Source organism: Leptopilina heterotoma, unplaced genomic scaffold, assembly GCF_015476425.1.
Source record: "Leptopilina heterotoma isolate Lh14 unplaced genomic scaffold, ASM1547642v1 Lhet_350, whole genome shotgun sequence".
NCBI classification, from domain to species: Eukaryota; Metazoa; Arthropoda; class Insecta; order Hymenoptera; family Figitidae; genus Leptopilina; species Leptopilina heterotoma.
This window is the reverse complement of record NW_025111032.1, coordinates 18,109-36,160: the sequence shown is the minus strand read 5'-3', so window position 1 is coordinate 36,160 and position 18,052 is coordinate 18,109. Positions and strand designations below refer to the sequence as shown.

At 24.7% G+C, this 18,052-nt stretch overlaps 1 protein-coding gene across 1 annotated transcript; it reads right to left on the bottom strand.

Moving 5' to 3' along the window:
• Positions 1–1,762: 1,762 nt before the first annotated feature.
• LOC122505190 lies at positions 1,763–17,680 on the bottom strand. The gene is made up of 4 exons (XM_043616671.1): positions 17,546–17,680; positions 12,960–14,135; positions 8,099–9,559; positions 1,763–5,079 (listed from the first exon to the last, which is right to left on the bottom strand). The coding sequence occupies exons 1-4, from the start codon at positions 17,609–17,611 to the stop codon at positions 2,362–2,364; spliced, it is 5,421 nt and encodes a 1,806-aa protein (XP_043472606.1). The 5' UTR covers positions 17,612–17,680; the 3' UTR covers positions 1,763–2,361.
• Between the last annotated feature and the right edge of the window lie 372 nt (positions 17,681–18,052).

Below are 18,052 nucleotides of genomic sequence, written 5' to 3'. Positions count from 1 at the left end.
CTTCTACTTTCCACTCTTACTTCCTATATTCTTTAATCCACTTTCATTGACTTCCGAATCCCACCTTTCACTCTCACTTTCACTCTTACTTCTCACACCCACTTCAAACTCTAACCTTCCACTCCCACTTCCTACCTACCACTTATCACTCCTACCTTCCACTTCCCACTCTTTCTACCTTCCACACACACTTTCCACTTCTCACCTTCTACTTCCCACTCTCACTCCTTACACTCACTTTCCACGCCCACTTCACATTCTTACTTCTATTTCCCATTTTTACTTCCCATCTTCCACTTTTCACACCCACTTTCTACTCCTACTGGCTACCTTCCGCTTCCTACCTTTCACTTCCTACTCCTACTTCCCACATTTTGTAACTTTCACACTCTCACCTCCCACACCCTCTTTCCACTTCCACTTTGACTTCCCACATACCACTCCCACTTCTCACATTCCACTTTCTACTCCCACTTTGACTTCTCACCTTCCACTTTTACTTCCCACTTTCACTCTCACCTACCACTCCTACTTTTATATGAAAACACATGATTAACAAATAAGAGTGCAAGGTTGGAAGTAAGAGTGGTAAGTGCAAAAGATACATAATGTGAGAAGTAGAAGTAGGCAGTGGAAGGTAGAAGTAGAAAGTAGGAAGTGATAGTGGAAGGTAGGAAGTGGGAAGTGGTTGTGGAAAGTAAGAATGGAAAGTGGAAGGTGGAAAGTGGGTGTGTGAAGTGAGAAAGGAAAGTGGAAGGTAGGATATGGGTGTGGAAAGTGAATGGTAGGACATGGGTGTGAAAAGTGGAAGTAGGTGTGACAAATGAGAGTGGAAAGTGGGAGTGTGAAGTGAGAGTTGAAAGTGGAAAATAGGAAGTGAGAGAGGAAGGTGAAAGGTGGGAGTGAGAGTGGAAGGTGCGAAGTGGGAGTTGGAAGTGAGAGTGGAAGTGAAAGGTGGTCAGTGAGTGTAGGAAGTGTGAATGGAAAGTGGGAAGTAGGAAGTGGAAGGTGGGCAGTGAGTGTGAGAAGTGGGAGTGGAAAGTGGAAGGTTGGTGTAGGCAGTGGGTGTTGGAAGTGAGAGTGGGATGTGGGAGTGGGATAGTTACGGAATCGACCCCAATGTTCTATTTATTTTCAACCTAAGATCCCTCACTGTCTCCTAGAATACAATAGGTTTACTCCCTAATAAAAGTGAAGGCAATATTGACAACGTTTCATACGAAAGTTGTCCCAATGCCGAGATCACCATTCCCTGAGTCTTCTGAATTGAAAACAAGTCCATTATCACTTGTTCAACGTAATATCTGTTTGAATCATTCGAAGTAGATCTGGCAAAGATAATAGTAGACCTGAAAGATACAATTTGAAATCATCAGCATACTTATGATACTTACAATGCCTCAAATGACTTCCAAGTTCCGAAATGAATAAATTAAAAAGTACTTAAAACAGTGAAGCACCCTGAGGAACACCACATTTCAGTCCATTCCATTCTGATTCAATGCCATTTCCATCAATAACCCTTTGAAACCTAAAATTAGTGTATGACTCGAACCAATCACATACAGACTTCGACAATTGAAATGAAGAAAGTTTACGTATTAATAGATTATGATCAACTGATGGAAATGCCTTCGAAAAGTCCAAAAAAAACTACAATGGCTGCATTAGATTTAATACTCATTATAGATTCAAAAAGTGCATCAGGAGAAATATCAGAGAAAAAAAGTTTGGGTTGATGAAATGAATAAACAAGTTGGACTTATTTTTAAATTAATTTTTATTCTGGCAAATCAAATAAATCAGCGGAATTATTACATTTTTCTTTAGTTTTAATTAATAATGTTTTTAAAAATGTATATCTATCTTAACAGTAACAGATATTTTAAGATATACCAAGGACGTCCAGGGCGTAACCAAAGATTAGGATATTTCTAAGATATCGGTAGGTTGTTCATACATACAAGGGATTTTTAAGGAATATCCTAATTTCTCCAGAAGAATGGTTGTCCCCAAGACAATAAGACATCCTGAATTATTCAGATACTGTTAGGGTAAGCTTATTTACTTTCCTTGCATTAAACAGAGTTCGGGGATCCAAATACAATTTTCTTAGTTTAAATCTTGAAATCCTTAAAACTATTAACAAAGACAGTTAACCTACACCCCAGTGTGTATGTTCCGGAACCGTTCTGTAACTGTTCTTTATTTCCATTAACTGTTACAGAACAGTTCCAGAACGTGCACACTGGGACGCTGGGTCTTCGATAAATAATAGCTACTGGAAATGTTACGAAAGCAATAATAAAATTGTCTTGGTAATCATTAATAGACAAATAGTAGTCATTGGAAAAATATTTCTTATGGCGATGCTTCTAGGTTCAACCGTCGATTTCCGTAATAAATCCACAAATCATCTTCGCATATATTCATATTCATTCGCATGAACTTGCCATCTCCAATCAATTTTATATTAACATTATCAGCATACTTTGATAATGATTTAAATGTTTCATTTTTCTCATTAAGCATAAGTTGCACCGTCCACGTGGCGAAGGGACTCAAAACATAATCATTTTTCTCGCTATCAATAAATTGATCCGCTTTAGAATATATTGTATCAAAATTTAGCTGCAAAACACCCGATTGGATTAAATGGATATTATCGTCGCACCTATAATAATTATCCCCATTATGTCTCAGTGTCAACGAAATATTACTCAAATCCCTTCTCAATTCCTCCTCATATTTATTTGAAGTAATCAAAAGATGAATATCGCGAAATTTCACTGCATTATATTTATCGAAATGGGAGATATTTGCAAACAATTTCACTTGTTTACCATCAAGCATCTCTTTTATAGTTGAGTAATGTAAACTACTGTTCCACTCATAGAAAGGTGGACGACTAGTACCATTACCAAAATTGCCAACTCGAAAATCTATGAAAGCAGAGTATCCTTCAGCTTCTATTTTATTCAAATGTTTATTTACTGATTTCATAGCTTGAATTATGCTGTTAGCTTTCATCACAGGAGATTTAGTATCCAGAAAATAGATTTCCTTGATTTCGGGATAATAGTTCATGCAGGGAAATGTGTACTGCTTGAAGGAAATTAGCCATTTGGTGTATTCGTCAAGTATCTGATTTGCATAGTAAAAATGACTTAATTTCGTGTAAGCCACTCTTAAATTAGGATCGTTGGTGAAAATTTCATGAAATGGTGCTGCAACAAGGTGTTCCATATATTCTGCATTATCTATTTTTGACTTAAATTCCTTGACAAGAATGTGAAATTTAATAGTCGTTTGTATAGCTACTTCTAAATTATCCATGATTTCTTGAAATTCATCTGCTATCTTCAGATCTTTGACCCATGATTTTAAGTTTTTGAAGTACTTCGACAATTCTTCGTCAACCCTCCATTTTTCGAATTCAAGAAAAGTTGTTGTCGATGCATTGACAAAACCATCGGAAAAAGTGTTGAAAATATTGCGCAAATTTTCGATTTTAGGCTTTAATGTGTCTTCAACCTCTTTATTAAATTTCTCCAAGTTTTCCAATTCTTGATCAGACTCATTAGCTTGATTTATCATTTCTTCTTCTAAAGCGTCTGTTTTTCTTATATCGTTGAAAACGTCAACTGATACCAGAAGATTGTCGGCTGCAAATGGGATTTTATTAAGATTTTTCATACGGTTAAGATGCTTTTGCTGATTGTACGAACCCATTATGTGTAATTTTTCTTTATGCTTTTTAATAGTTTCTATTTGACATTTACCCGGTACTTTTTGATTAGAACATGCTTCTGTTTCGGTTTTCATTTGTTCCACAACTTCTTTGGTGTAGTCTTTAAATAATTCTCTATGTATACCTTCAATACCTGCTACAGGTTGTTTTCTTAAATCATCATAATTTTTAATATAATCTTTAATATTTTTGGACATTGCTGCTGGAAGGGTTATATTTGAATATTTGTTTTGCGCTTGTCTGTTGATATTACTTTCTTCTAATTTATCATAGATTGTGTTTGGTATTTTAATGTGTACAACATCATTAACGGGTTTTACTAATAGAGATTCTACTACAGTGGCAGTTGATAAAAGTAATGCACCACCAACGGCAAAAAAAGGATTTATTAGTGCAGCAAACGAACTGATTATTTTAATAGTTCCACAAATTTGTTTGACAATTTTATTCTCCCCTAATAAAATTTTATTTTCCTTTAATTGAAGACTTTCATTTTTCTTCTGTTCATGCAATGTATCAATTTCTGCTTTTATTCTTCCAATTTGTTGATTTAATTCATCAGTTTTTTCCTTCACATATTTTCCAATGTCAATAAGTCTTTTTTCACCTTCAGCAATTTCTTCCCTAAATTCCTGAGTGAAATTGTTGACAATTATTTGAAATCTATTCAAAATGTCGAGATTTTGTATACTATTTGCGTCAGATAAAATAAATTTCAAGTAATCGTTAATGTGTAATATGGGTTTTTTGTAAAAACCTTCTTCTAAATTCTTTATTTTTCTGGTGTAAAATGTATTTAAATGTTGAATTGTTTGATCATCGTTTAAATATGAATCATTATTTTTTTTCATGTTTAATATTTTGTAGATTATTCCTTTTTTATATACTTTGTACATAAATAGGGAATCTAATTTTTTATCGTCTTGTAAATAGAATTCCTCCAAACTATATAGTTCATCAATAATATCCATCGTAGTATAGTCATTTAATATTTCACTGTTATTACTGAGATTTGTGTACAAAAATTTATAGTCAGAATTGTTGTACTTTAACATTGATGATAGGATTAATTTCTTATATCTCATAACAGCGTTTGTGGAATGATAGGAAACTATTTTTGGATCATTTCTGGTGTCAAGAGATTTAATTGTCAATTTTGTCGTAAATTTGAATGACTGATTGTTACTGAATGGTAATATTATACCTTTTCCATTCATCTTATAACCACTAGAAACGTCAATTTTTAAATGATCATTATTGGATAATTGTAAAGTTACGTACATTCCAAAAAAGGTTCCTCCTTGTCTTCCAGTCAAATTAGAGTCTCTCTGAAATTATTTAGAAAAATAATTCTTTAATCAATAATTCTTATTTCAATAAAATTTTCCTATAGAATTTAATTACTTTAAATAAAATTTTAATAAAAATTTCTCAGCAATTCAATTATTTATCAATTTTTCATTTTCCTCCCACCAATTTAATTATTTATCATTTTTTAATAAAGTTTCTTGAAAGAATTCAAATATATTCAGAAAAATTGAAAAAATAGATCTGAGAAATTCAATTATTTTGAGAAATTAAAATAAAATTGTAAGTTTTAAAAATTATATTATTCAAAACAAAATTTTGACAAAATTCTTTACAAAATTCAGTTAATAAAATTGCAATTTTAATAAAATTTTCTTTAAAAATTCAATTATTTTCAATACAATTCTTCTTAGGAATTCAATTATTTTCAGGAAATAATACATTTTTTTAATGTGAATTCAATTATTTAAACAAAAATAGAAAAAAAATTCTTCCCAAGAAATCGATTCTTCTCAAAAATAAAATTTTTCACAGGAATTCAATTATTTAAAAAAAATAATATTCTTCGTCAGATTTCAATTATTTAAAAAAAATAATATTCTTCGTCAGTTTACAATTATTTTCAATTTTTTAATGAAATTTTACGATGAAATTTAATTATTTTCAAAAAGTTTTAAAAAAATTCTGAGAAATTTAATTATTTAGGAAATTTTAATAAAATTCTTCCCAAGAATTCAATTCATTTCAAAAATAAAATTTTTCACATAAATTCAATCATTTAAAAAAAAAAAATAATATTCTTCTTTAGATTTCCATTATTTTCTATTTTATTAATGAAATTTCACGATAGAGTTTAATTATTTTCAAAAAATTTTTTTAAATTCTGAGAAATTCAATTATTTAAAAAAATTTTAAATAAAATTCTTCACAAGAAATAAATTATTTTCATAAATAATAATATTTTTCTTCGGAATTCAATTATTTTCACAAATAAAATTCTTTAAAAAAATTTTTTAATAAAATTCGTTGCAAGAAATCAATTATTTTCATAAATAAAAAAACTTATCGCAAAATTTCAATTATTTTTTATATAATTTTAAATAAAATGATAGAAAATTACATTCATTCTTAATATTTTTTCTTTCAAATTCACCGAAAGAATTCAATTATTTCAAAAAATTTTTGATAAAATTCTTTATAAAAATTCAATTTTAAGAAATATTTAATTATTTAAATAATTGAAATAATTGAAAAATTTTCTACTAAAAAATGATGGGACGCATGATTATTCCCCAAATGTCATTTTTCCGAAATGTCATTTTACCGAACTGCACTTTTGCGAATAGTCATTTTTGCGAGAAGCCAATTTTGCGAAATGTCACTTTTGCGAATTGTCATTTTTGCGAAAAGCTATTTTTGCGAATTGTCATTTTTGCGAATGGCCATTTTTACGAATTGTCAATTTTCTGAAAAGTCATTTTTGCGAATCATCATTTTTACGATTTGTCAATTTTTCGAAAACTCATTTTTGCGAATTGTCATTTTTACGAAAAGACATTTTTGTGAAATGTCATTTTTGCGAAAAGCCATTTTTGCGAAAAGTCATTTTTACGAATTGCCATTTTTGCGAATGGTCATTTTAAAGAAATGACATTTTTGCGAATTGTCACTTTTGCGAATCGCCATTTTTACAAATAGCCATTTTTACGAATTGTCATTTTTGCGAATAGTCATTTTTGCGAAATGTCATTTTTGCGAATTGTCATTTTTGCGAAAAGCTATTTTTGCGAATTGTCATTTTTGCGAATTGTCATTTTTGCAAATCGACATTTTTACGAATTGTCAATTTTCCGAAAAGTCATTTTTGCGAATCGCCATTTTTACGAATTGTCATTTTTCCGAAAAGTCATTTTTGCGAATTGTCATTTTTGCGAAAAATACAATAGTGAATTTATAGACCTACAAGTTTTCTATTGTATTTTTCGCAAAAATGACAATTCGCAAAAATGACTTTTCGGAAATTTGACAATTCGTAAAAATGTCGATTCGCAAAAATGACTTTTCGGAAAATTGACAATTCGTAAAAATGGCGATTCGCAAAAATGACAATTCGCAAAAATAACAATTCGTAAAAATAACTTTTCGCAAAAATGACTATTCGCAAAAATGACAATTCGTAAAAATGGCAATTCGTAAAAATGGCGATTCGCAAAAGTGACAATTCGCAAAAATGACGATTCGCAAAAATGAGTATTCGCAAAAGTGCAGTTCGGTAAAATGACATTTCGGAAAAATGACATTTGGGGAATAATCATGCGCCCCAAAAATGATTAAAAAAAAAAATTTTACTTAAATTTTTAAATTATAATTGAATATTAAAAGCATTATAGCGTGAATTTTTAGAAATAATTGAATTTTGAAGAAGGTTTAAATTAAAATCTTTGAAAATTTTGAATTTACAGTTACAGAAGGTTTGAATTTGAAAATCTTAATTTTTATAGAAAAATAGTACCTAATGATTAAATATTTATTTTAAAAAAAAGTTATTGATGTTTTCGAATAATTTTACAGTTAAAGAAATTCGTAAATAAATGTAATAGAAATTTTTTTTTGAGTAATTAGTAATTTTTGGAGTGAATCAAAATATTTTTCAGGGTCAGGGAAAACGTCAAAATTTTGTCTGATAGTCAGGGAAAATTCAGGGGAAAATAAAATAAAATTTTTGTGGCAACCCTGTACTTTATTGACCATTATTGCCCTAGGGTAATAAAGGGTGCTTTATTGTCCTAGGGTAATAATAGATACTTTATTGTCCTGGGAAAATAATGGGTACTTTATTGCCCTAGGGTAATAATAGGTACTTTATTGACCGCGGGTAATAATGGGTCCTACTTTATTGTCCTGGGGTAATAATAGATACTTTATTGCCCTAGAGTGATAATCGGTACTTTATTACCCTAGGATAATAATGGGTACTTTATTGACCTAGAGCAATAATGATGAAAAAATGTTAAAATTTTAAACAATAGAAAAACTTACCCTCTTATATTTCTCACCACTGAAATCTAGTTTTATGTTGCCACTAACTTCCCAAATTGGTGCAATTATAATGATTTCCAATTCTTTACCAACAGCATTTATATTTTTGTCAAATATAATTTTATGAAGAGCAAAAAATTCATAAACTTTAACATCACCAGGACATAATGTTTTCTTAAAGTATTCATTGAAATTTATAACGTCAGCTTCAATTTGAAATTTATATTTTTCTTCACTCAACAATGAACATGTACATGGACATAAATTTGCTTTCAAAGACATTACTTTTTCATCAACTATAAAAATCATTTTTTTCAACAAATCATCATTTTTTCTCGAAACATATGGTATATCATTATAAACACCTTGTAATTCAATAAGAATTTTGGCCTTTTCCCATACATAAACATTGTAATAAATTGCTAGCAATTTTTTTAACCAATCATTTGTATTTTCAAGAAATGTGGTAAAGAAATTTTTCAAATTATCAATGAATGACAACATTTGCAATCCCATTGCATTAGAATCTTCAATGTGTTCATGGTAATTATTTTTTAAGAAACAAAATAATTTTAATAGTTTAAAATTTTGGTTCAAATTGCAAAGAGCTTTTAAATCAGTGTCATTGTTTGATTTTATGTTTTTGTGGGCAGTTTTTATTGTTCTTTGGAAGTTGAGAATGGTATCAAGATTGGTAACATTGAGGAAAACATTATTTTTTGTGTCTAAATTATTATCAGTGTCGAATTTTAGTATAAGATTAATTATATAATCATGAACATCAAGAGATCTTTGTCTTGGTATGGAATAAAAAATGTTATTCATACTTCCAGTATTTCTGTCACATACATCGTAGTGTGCTAATAGTAATGACAAATCATTATAATTAGCAGCATATTTTCTGAAAGTATTTGAATCGTAGAAATAAATTATTTTTTGCAGTAAATAATAATTTAGGAAAATTTTTGGAATATTCGTGGAATATTTTGAAAGTTGAATACAACTTGGATTTGTTATCGCTGGAATGACAGTGTCAGTAAAACTATTATCTCCTGAAGGGGAGAAACTTTCTTCAAATTTAACGACATGGAATGTGGTTTTGGAATAATCTTTAAATATCATAAAATGAAGGTAAAACATAAACATATCGTTTTGCAGTTGAGTGGGGTAGACGTAGTAATAAGTATCACTGGATTGAAACAAATGAAAATTCTTCTCTATTATATCGTACAGGAATTGTTCCGTATAATGAAGATCATTTCGATTTTTTTTCGGTTTTACCCTCTTATTGTTTGTCATTTTCTCAAGAACATGAATTCCTTTTGCAACATCATCAGTTAAAATTATTACTAATTTCTCGATTTCCACATCAAAAATCAATTCATCAATTGTCTCCCAATAATCGTAAAACACACTGATATTTTCAAATGTTTCATGATTCGTCTCGGAATATTCTGTTTCCTGGAAAAAATTATTTTTATTAATTTATAAATTAATTTATAACTATATTATGCTTATTACCTTTTAAATAACCAACTAGCAACTAGCTAACTGCCTTTTTTTTAAATAAAATTAGAAATTTTAAAAAATAATAGAATTTACAAATTTTCTAATTTAAATTTTTGTTGAAAACACTAAAAAAAATTCAATTTTAAAGAAATTACAAATATTTGCAGAAATTCAATTATTTAAAAAGAAAAAGAAAATTCTTCTTATAAAATTTAACTATATGTTCAAAATTTAAAAAAAATTCCAATTATCTTTATAAATAACAAAATTCTTGTACAAAGTTCAATTATTTTCATAAATGTAAAAAAAAAAAAAAATTCTTTTCCTATAATTTCAATTATTTTCAAAAATGTTTCTACTTTCAATTATTAATAATTGAATTAAAATTATGAAAATTTTGATGAAGTTACAGTAACAATATTCAAATTTTCAAAGATTTTAATTTGAACCCTCTTTAAAATTCAATTATTTAAAAAAAAAATTAACGCTATAATGCTATTAATATTCAATTATAATTTAAAATTTTAAGTAAAATTCATTTTTTAGTAGAAAATTTTTCAATTATTTCAATTATTTAAATAATTAAATATTTTTTAAAATTAAATTTTTATGAAGAATTTTATCAAAAATTTTTAAAAAATAATTGAATTCTTTCGGTGAATTTGAAAAAAAAAATATTAAGAATAAATGCAATTTTCTATAATTTTATTTAAAATTATGTAAAAAATAATTGAAATTTTGCGATTAGTTTTGTTATTTATGAAAATAATTGAATTCTTGCAGCGAATTTTATTAAAAAAATTTTTTAAAGAATTTTATTTGTGAAAATAATTGAATTTCGGAGAAAAATATTATTATTTATGAAAATAATTTATTTCTTGTGAAGAATTTTATTCAAAATTTTTTTAAATAATTGAATTTCTCAGAATTTGAAAAAATTTTTTGAAAATAATTAAATTTCATTTAAAAGTTTCATTAAAAAGTTAAAAATAATTGAAATCTGACGAAGAATATTATTTTCTTTTTAAATAATTGAATTCCTGTGAAAAAAAATTTTATTTTTGAAATGAATTGAATTCTTGGGAAGAATTTTGTTCGAAATTTTTTTTAAATAATTGAATTTCTCAGAAATTTTGAAAATAATTAAATTCCGTTGAGAAATTTCATTAAACAATTGGAAATAATTGAAATCTGACGAAGAATATTATTAAATTTTTTTTTAAATAATTGAATTCATGTGAAAAATTTTATTTTGGAAAAAAATTGAATTCTTGGGAAGAATTTTCTTCAAATTTTTTTAAATAATTGAATTTCTCAGAATTTTTTAAAAACTTTTCTAAAATAATTAAATTTCATTGAGAAACTTTATTAAAAAATTGAAAATAATTGAAATCTGACGAAGAATATTATTAAATTTTTTTTAAATAATTAAATTTATGTAAAAAAATTTATTTTTTAAATGAATTGAATTCTTGGGAAGAATTTTATTAAAATTTCCTCAATAATTGAATTTCTCAGAATTTTTTTAAAACTATTTGAAAATAATTAAATTTCATCGCGTAAAATTTCATTCAAAAATTGAAAACAATTGAAATCTGACGAAGAATAACATTTTTTTTAAATAATTGAAATCTGACAAAGAATATTATTAAATTTTTTTTTAAATAATTGAATTCATGTGAAAAATTTTATTTTGGAAACAAATTGAATTCTTGGGAAGTATTTTTTTCAAAATTTTTTTAAATAATTGAATTTCTCAGAATTATTTTAAAACTTTTTAAAAATAATTAAATTTTATTGAGAAGTTTCATTAAAAAGTTAAAAATAATTGAAATCTGACGAAGAATATTATTTTCTTTTTAAATAATTGAATTCCTGTGAAAAATTTTATTTTTGAGAAGAATTGAATTCTTGGAAAGAATTTTATTAAAATTTCTTAAATAATTGAATTGTTGCAAAGAATTTTATCAAAAAATTTGTTAATAATACAATTCCTTCAAAGAATTTTATTATTTAGAAAAATAACTGAATTTTCGCGAAGAATTTTATTAAAATTTTTTAAAATCCTGATTAAATTCTTTTGAAGAATTTCTTTGAATTTCTTTTAAACTAATGGAATTTTTTTCTTTTAATAATTTTAATTGACAATTTTGAAAGCAATTGAATTTTATGAAGAAGAATTTTATTAAAATTGTATTTGAAAATAATTGAATTCTTGCGAAGAATTTTACTAATTATAAAAATAATTGTATTGTTCCGAAGAATAATTTATTAAAATTTTAGAAAATAGGTACATCAATTTTATGTTAATATTTGAAAATTTAAATTCTTTCGAGAAATTCTATTAAAATTCTTTTGAAAAAGAATTGAATTTCAGCAAAGGATTTTACACATTTTATAAAAATAATTGAATTGTTGCGAAAAATTTTACTATTTATAAAAATAATTGAAATGTTTCGAAGAATTTTTAAAAATTTTGAGAAATAATTAAATTTTTATGAAGAATTTTATAGAAATATTTGAAAATAATGAAATTTTTTCGAGAAATTAAATTAATAAGTTGTTTCGAAAATAATTGAATTTCTTTAAAGAATTTTATTAAAATTAAGTCAAAATAGTTTAATTCATCACAAGAATTTTATTATTTTTTAAAAATAATTGAATTCTTTCAATTTTTTTGACGAATATATGTAAAAATTGCATTGAAAGTAATTTAATTTTTATATAGAATTTTTTAAAAATATTTTGAGAATAATTGAATTATTTTTAAGAAAATTTTTAATTCTTGTTGAAATTCAATTTTATGTAAATTTTTGAAAATATAATTAAATTCTTTCGTGTAATTTTATTTAAATTTTAATAAAATTACCTAAAAAGAATTCAATTATTTGAAAACAATTTTAATAAAATTGTACGCAAACATTTAAATATTTTCATAAATAATAAAAATTTCACAGGACTTTCCTTTATTTTCTAAAAATTCAAAAATTTTCAGTTTCATTTTCAATTAATAAAAAATTTTTTTAACAATTAACAATTTTCTAGTATTTTTTATAAATAAAATGGAGAATAATTTGCATAATAATTTAGATCAGTCAAACGAAATTTGTTATAGAAAAAGCATATAACAAACAAAATGGGTATATTTTTTATTTGTTAGTCATAATTTTTTTTTAATTTTCTAATTTCTAATATTATTTTATTGTAAATCATAAAAAATACCTGCATATTTTCGATTTGCCAAACAATATCTTTAAAAAAAAAAAAAAAAAAAAAAAAAAAAACTGCGGACAGAATGAATGAATACGGAGATTAATACAGTTAATAATTAATAATTAATTTTTTTACTCACCATTAGAGATCTAACAGAAACTAAGGTAAACTGAAACCAATCTCCATAACTTTTTTCAAAATTAATTGTTTGTGTAGAAAGTTCTTTCTTTTCTGTTTCAATGAACTTTTCATCCAAATAATATTGATTTTTATACAATGCTAACAATCTGTTGAACCATGATAGTTTGCCAATCAATGAATTCGCTGCAAATAATTTTAAATTACTTATCCACGCTTCTATGTTCAGGGATGTAGCGTCAGATAAATCCTTTATGAAGCAAAATAATTTAATCACATCCGAATAATGAATCATGTTGCAAAAATTTTCAAATGAAGCATCACTGCTATCCAACGAAAATATCGTACTGTTCAGCAAATTTAAATGTTCAATCAAAATTAAAATATTTCGTAAATGTTTCATAGCAGAATGTGAATGTTGAAAGAAATCATTCTTTTGATGTAAACATCTCGTTTGAAAGCATTCAAGACTTTTACTATTTTCTCCATTTTCTTTTAAACTGTTGGAGGGAGAATTTTGAATTTCCACTAATAACGAATTAAAAAAAATCATCGAACTTTCATTTTGAGACAATGAATTTTCATAAAACAGTGATAAATCGATTTTTTCAATTTTTCTGATAAAAAAATGCTTTCTTCCCTCCTCGCTGAACAATCTTTTCCTTAATTCGAATAATTCCAAGAAATTTTCACCAATCTGCATTTTTTCTTTTATATATTCGATAAAAGTACAATGTTTCGTGCACATTGAGTGTGGTTTTAGTGGAATGAAAATTTCCTCAACAAAAGGAAACTCATTCATTGAATTAAGAAAATGAAACATTACACTAAAACTATCGTTTATAAGCTTTCGTTGACAGTATGTTGTCAATAAATTATTTCTCATGTTTACAGGATAGACAAAGTAGGAAATTTCTCTTGATTCATAGAGATAAATTTTTTCCATCATTTTTTCATAAAACTGAGAGTTATCTCTATTCTGTCTGTTATTAAATATTCTTCTATCCAGTGACAAATCCTTAGCTCTTTGAATGCCATGAATCATGTTATCAGCAATAATTATTACCAAAGGCTTTGAGTTTTGTGTGAAGAGCAAATCGTCAATTAACTTTGTATTGTCGTATAAAGAACAGATATTCTCATCAAAGGGTGCACTGCTCGCCCTTCCTTGTTCTGCCTATAAAATATACATTTTAAAAAACAAGTCTAATTTTTTTTTTTTTTTTTTTTTTTTTTTATAATATTAATTTCTCTTAAACCCTTTGTGTTACACATTACATTACATCACTTATTTAAAAATCAAAAATGCTTAATGGTTTTTGGGCCAGCTCATTACGAATATGAAGTCCTTTTTCCAAAATTCAAAATGGCGGATCCAATATGGCGCACAGTGGCAGCCGAACGCGAACGTACTTTATGTGTCATAAATTAATCTAGAGGTCACCATTTTCATTCAAATTAACCAAAAAAATTTTTTACAATCTTCGTTACTAAATTCTCTATCGATTCCTCAATGCCGATTTTTTAATTTTTGTTTATTTATATTTACATATTTGTTTATAACGAAGTATGAAAAAATCGATATGTTACCATATAAAATAAAGTTATTAACAATTAAAAAATTTTTAACCACATTAAAAATCATATTTTAGTATTCCTGAAGTAAACAATTTTTATATAATTACTTTTATTAAATAAAAATTTAATTGATTAATTAACTTTTGGAAAAAGGACATAATTAAAAAAAAATTCAATTTGTAATATATTTCTTCGAGTTTTTTTCACCAAAATTTTATAATTAATTAACATATAAACATTCAAAATTAATTTCATAAATTTTTAAATTGTTTAAACAATTTTTTATATTGTTAATTGTAATTTTTTTTAACCATTAATCAACAAAATTATATTTTTCTACACATTTTTGAACATTTTTACTCAGGATATGATTAAATATAATTAAATACAAAAATAAAGAATATTTTGTAAATATTCAATAATTGTTTAAACAAATTAATTATGTTTTTTGTTAAATTTTATTTTTAAAAAATTGAAATTTCGGTTTTTTTTAAACTTGAAATTTTTTCTATTTAAATGAACTAAACTTAAAAAATATGTCTTGGAAATTATAATTTTTTAAAATTATTGAATGTTTAATCATTTTTTTAAAAATTAAAAAAAAAATTTTTTTTAATTAAAAAAGAAAAAATTTTTTAAATTAAAAAAAAATTTTCTAACTAACGAAGATCTAATATATTTCTAATGTCGTCTGATCTCTTAATTGCAAGCAAATATATTTATTAACAGAAATTACTGTTAGCATTTTATTTATATATAAAATAATTTTTTTAAATTAAAAAAAATTTTAAAAAAAACAAAAAAATGATCAACTACATCCATAAAAAATTTTGTTTAAATAAATTATTTTTATCCGAATTTAAATTTTACTCTCATTAAATTATACAGTATGTTTATAAACAATGTAAAAATTAAAAAAAAAATGAAATTTTTATTATTTAAGCCACTTCAATTTTTTTTTTAAATAACAAAAATAATTTGTTGAAACAATTTCAAAATTAAATATAAGGAAATTCTGTTTATAGCTACATATTCTTACAATTTCTTAATATAAAATTTAGAAATCAAGAAAAAAAGTATAAATTAGTGTCTTGATTCTATTAAAAGTTAAAAATATTATAATAATTTGTTTAAAAAATTATAAAAATTATCATTTGCAAGAGACATTTTTTAGTTTAGTTCTTTTAAATAGAAAAAAATTTCAAGATTAAAGAGAAATCGAAATTTTAATTTTTTTAAATAAAATTTAACAAAAAACATAGGTAATTAATTTGTTTAAACAATTATTGTTAACTATTTACACAATTCTCTTTATTTTTGTATTTAATTTTTTTGTATTGTTTATTTAATAAAATTTTTTACTTCAGGAATATTAAAATATGATTTCTAATGTACCTAAAAATTGTTTAAATGTTAAAAACTTTATTTAACTTTATTTCATACTTTGTTATAAACAAATAACTAGAAATAAACAAAAATTAAAAAATCAGAATAATTACGAATCCGAGATCTATTTTATAAAATACAAAATATTGAACAAATAACTGATGCTAATAGTAAAACAAACAAAAAGTAATTTTTGTCTTTAAAATCCAACAAGTTCTCATTTTTTGTCCGCCATATTGGATTCGCCATTTTTTATTTTCAAAAACTGACATCAGATTCGTTATCAGTGACCTTGAAAACCTCTGAATAGCAATTTTCATGAGCTTTGCTCGAAGTTTAAAATTTTTTCATCCGCCATATTGGATCCGCCATTTTGTATTTTTAAAAACTGACGTCGGAGTCATAATCAGTGACCCCAAAAGGCCCTGAGTAGACATTTTTGCTAAATTATATTAACTTTTACTTTATATTTTGCTATATTGTAAATTTAAGAAAAACATTCTGTTGTTTATTTATTGTTAATTGTTATAAAAAAATTGTTATTAATTTACAAATCTATAAAATTTTTTCAGAAAGATAATAAAAGATTTGTGTTATACTCCCGTATAGAAAACAAGAAAATATTATTTTTGAATGCGATTTAAAAAATTATTATTTTCCTCAATAAAATTTGTGATAGAAAAAAAATTGTTCAAAGGAAAATAAAATTATTTTCACGATCTTCGATTTAATATTCAAAAGAGCAGAAAATAAATTTTTTACTGGTTTTTTTCAAATCATGTGTTATTCAATTTCACAAATTATCATTAACTAATAAACTTTTAATATTTTGATAACCAGAGAGTTTTAAAAATTTTAAAAGAAAAAAATTATTAAAAAACGTTTCGAATAAAAAATATGTGAAAAAAAATTTTTTTAATAAATTCTTTTCAAGGATTTTACAAATAAATTTTCTTATTGATACACGTGTATAGCATATATAAAGGTGAACTATAAAATAATTTTATTTCTACATAGAAAAAAAAATAAAAACTTAAGATTATTTTTTTTTAAATTTCTAATATAAAATTTATCTTTTACTTTATAAGTAAAATATACATATTTATTTTTTTTTTAAGATTAAAAAATAAATTATTGCAATCTGTGCAACGATTTTTATTACTTTATTTTTCATATTTTATTATAATTTCGTTATTTCGAGCAAATATTTATTTTAAAAAAATTTAATTTTGTTTAATATACTGCGAAAAATAATTTTTTTCACTATTATTCTCAAAATGTTAATATTTAATATTTTACATTCAATATTGGATTTAAATTAAAATAATTTTGACAAAAACTTTTTAACAATTTAAAAAGAAAACTTTTCAAAAGTTATTAATATTTGAATTAAAATAATTATATTTAATTTTATTACACTTTAAAGTAAAATAATTATTCCTGCAGCCTAAAAAAGACTCCAGGCTTAAAATAATAAATTTTTGGACTAATTTTGTATTGAAATTGAATATTTTTTTTTTTAAAGGAAGGCAGTACAATTTTAAAAGAATGTTAAAATTTACATGACATGAATTAGTTAAATATAATATTCTAAGAATTGTTATCAATATTATTTTTACTTACTGCATTTTGTTTAGGAGAAAAAATTGCCAAAATTAAAAGTAACAAAATTTTTCTTTGAAACTCCATGTTTGACGTACGAATGAATATTATTCAGTTCATATATGTGTTTGCACGAAGAAAAAAAAATTATTTTATCTTTAGGAACATGAAAAAAACATAAAAATAACAATAATTTTTTGAAGAAAAAAATATTTTTTATTACCATAGTATCCAGGAATATAGATAAGAAATTATTTGCAAAGTTTTGGCAAATAAACATTTTATTTATCAAATTTATCAAATTCCTTAAATCATAAAAAACGTTCTTAAATATTTATCCTGGCCTATACTGGTAATAAGATAAAAGCTAGAGAAAGAGTCAAGCTTCATTTTGGTACCAAACGGAAATTGATATCTTGCATACAAGAAAACTTATGGCCATTTGAATTCAAAACAAGTTTACATGATGAAAACATCAAATTCCTAAAATCGTAAAAAAAAGTTCTCAAATATTTATCCCAGCCTATA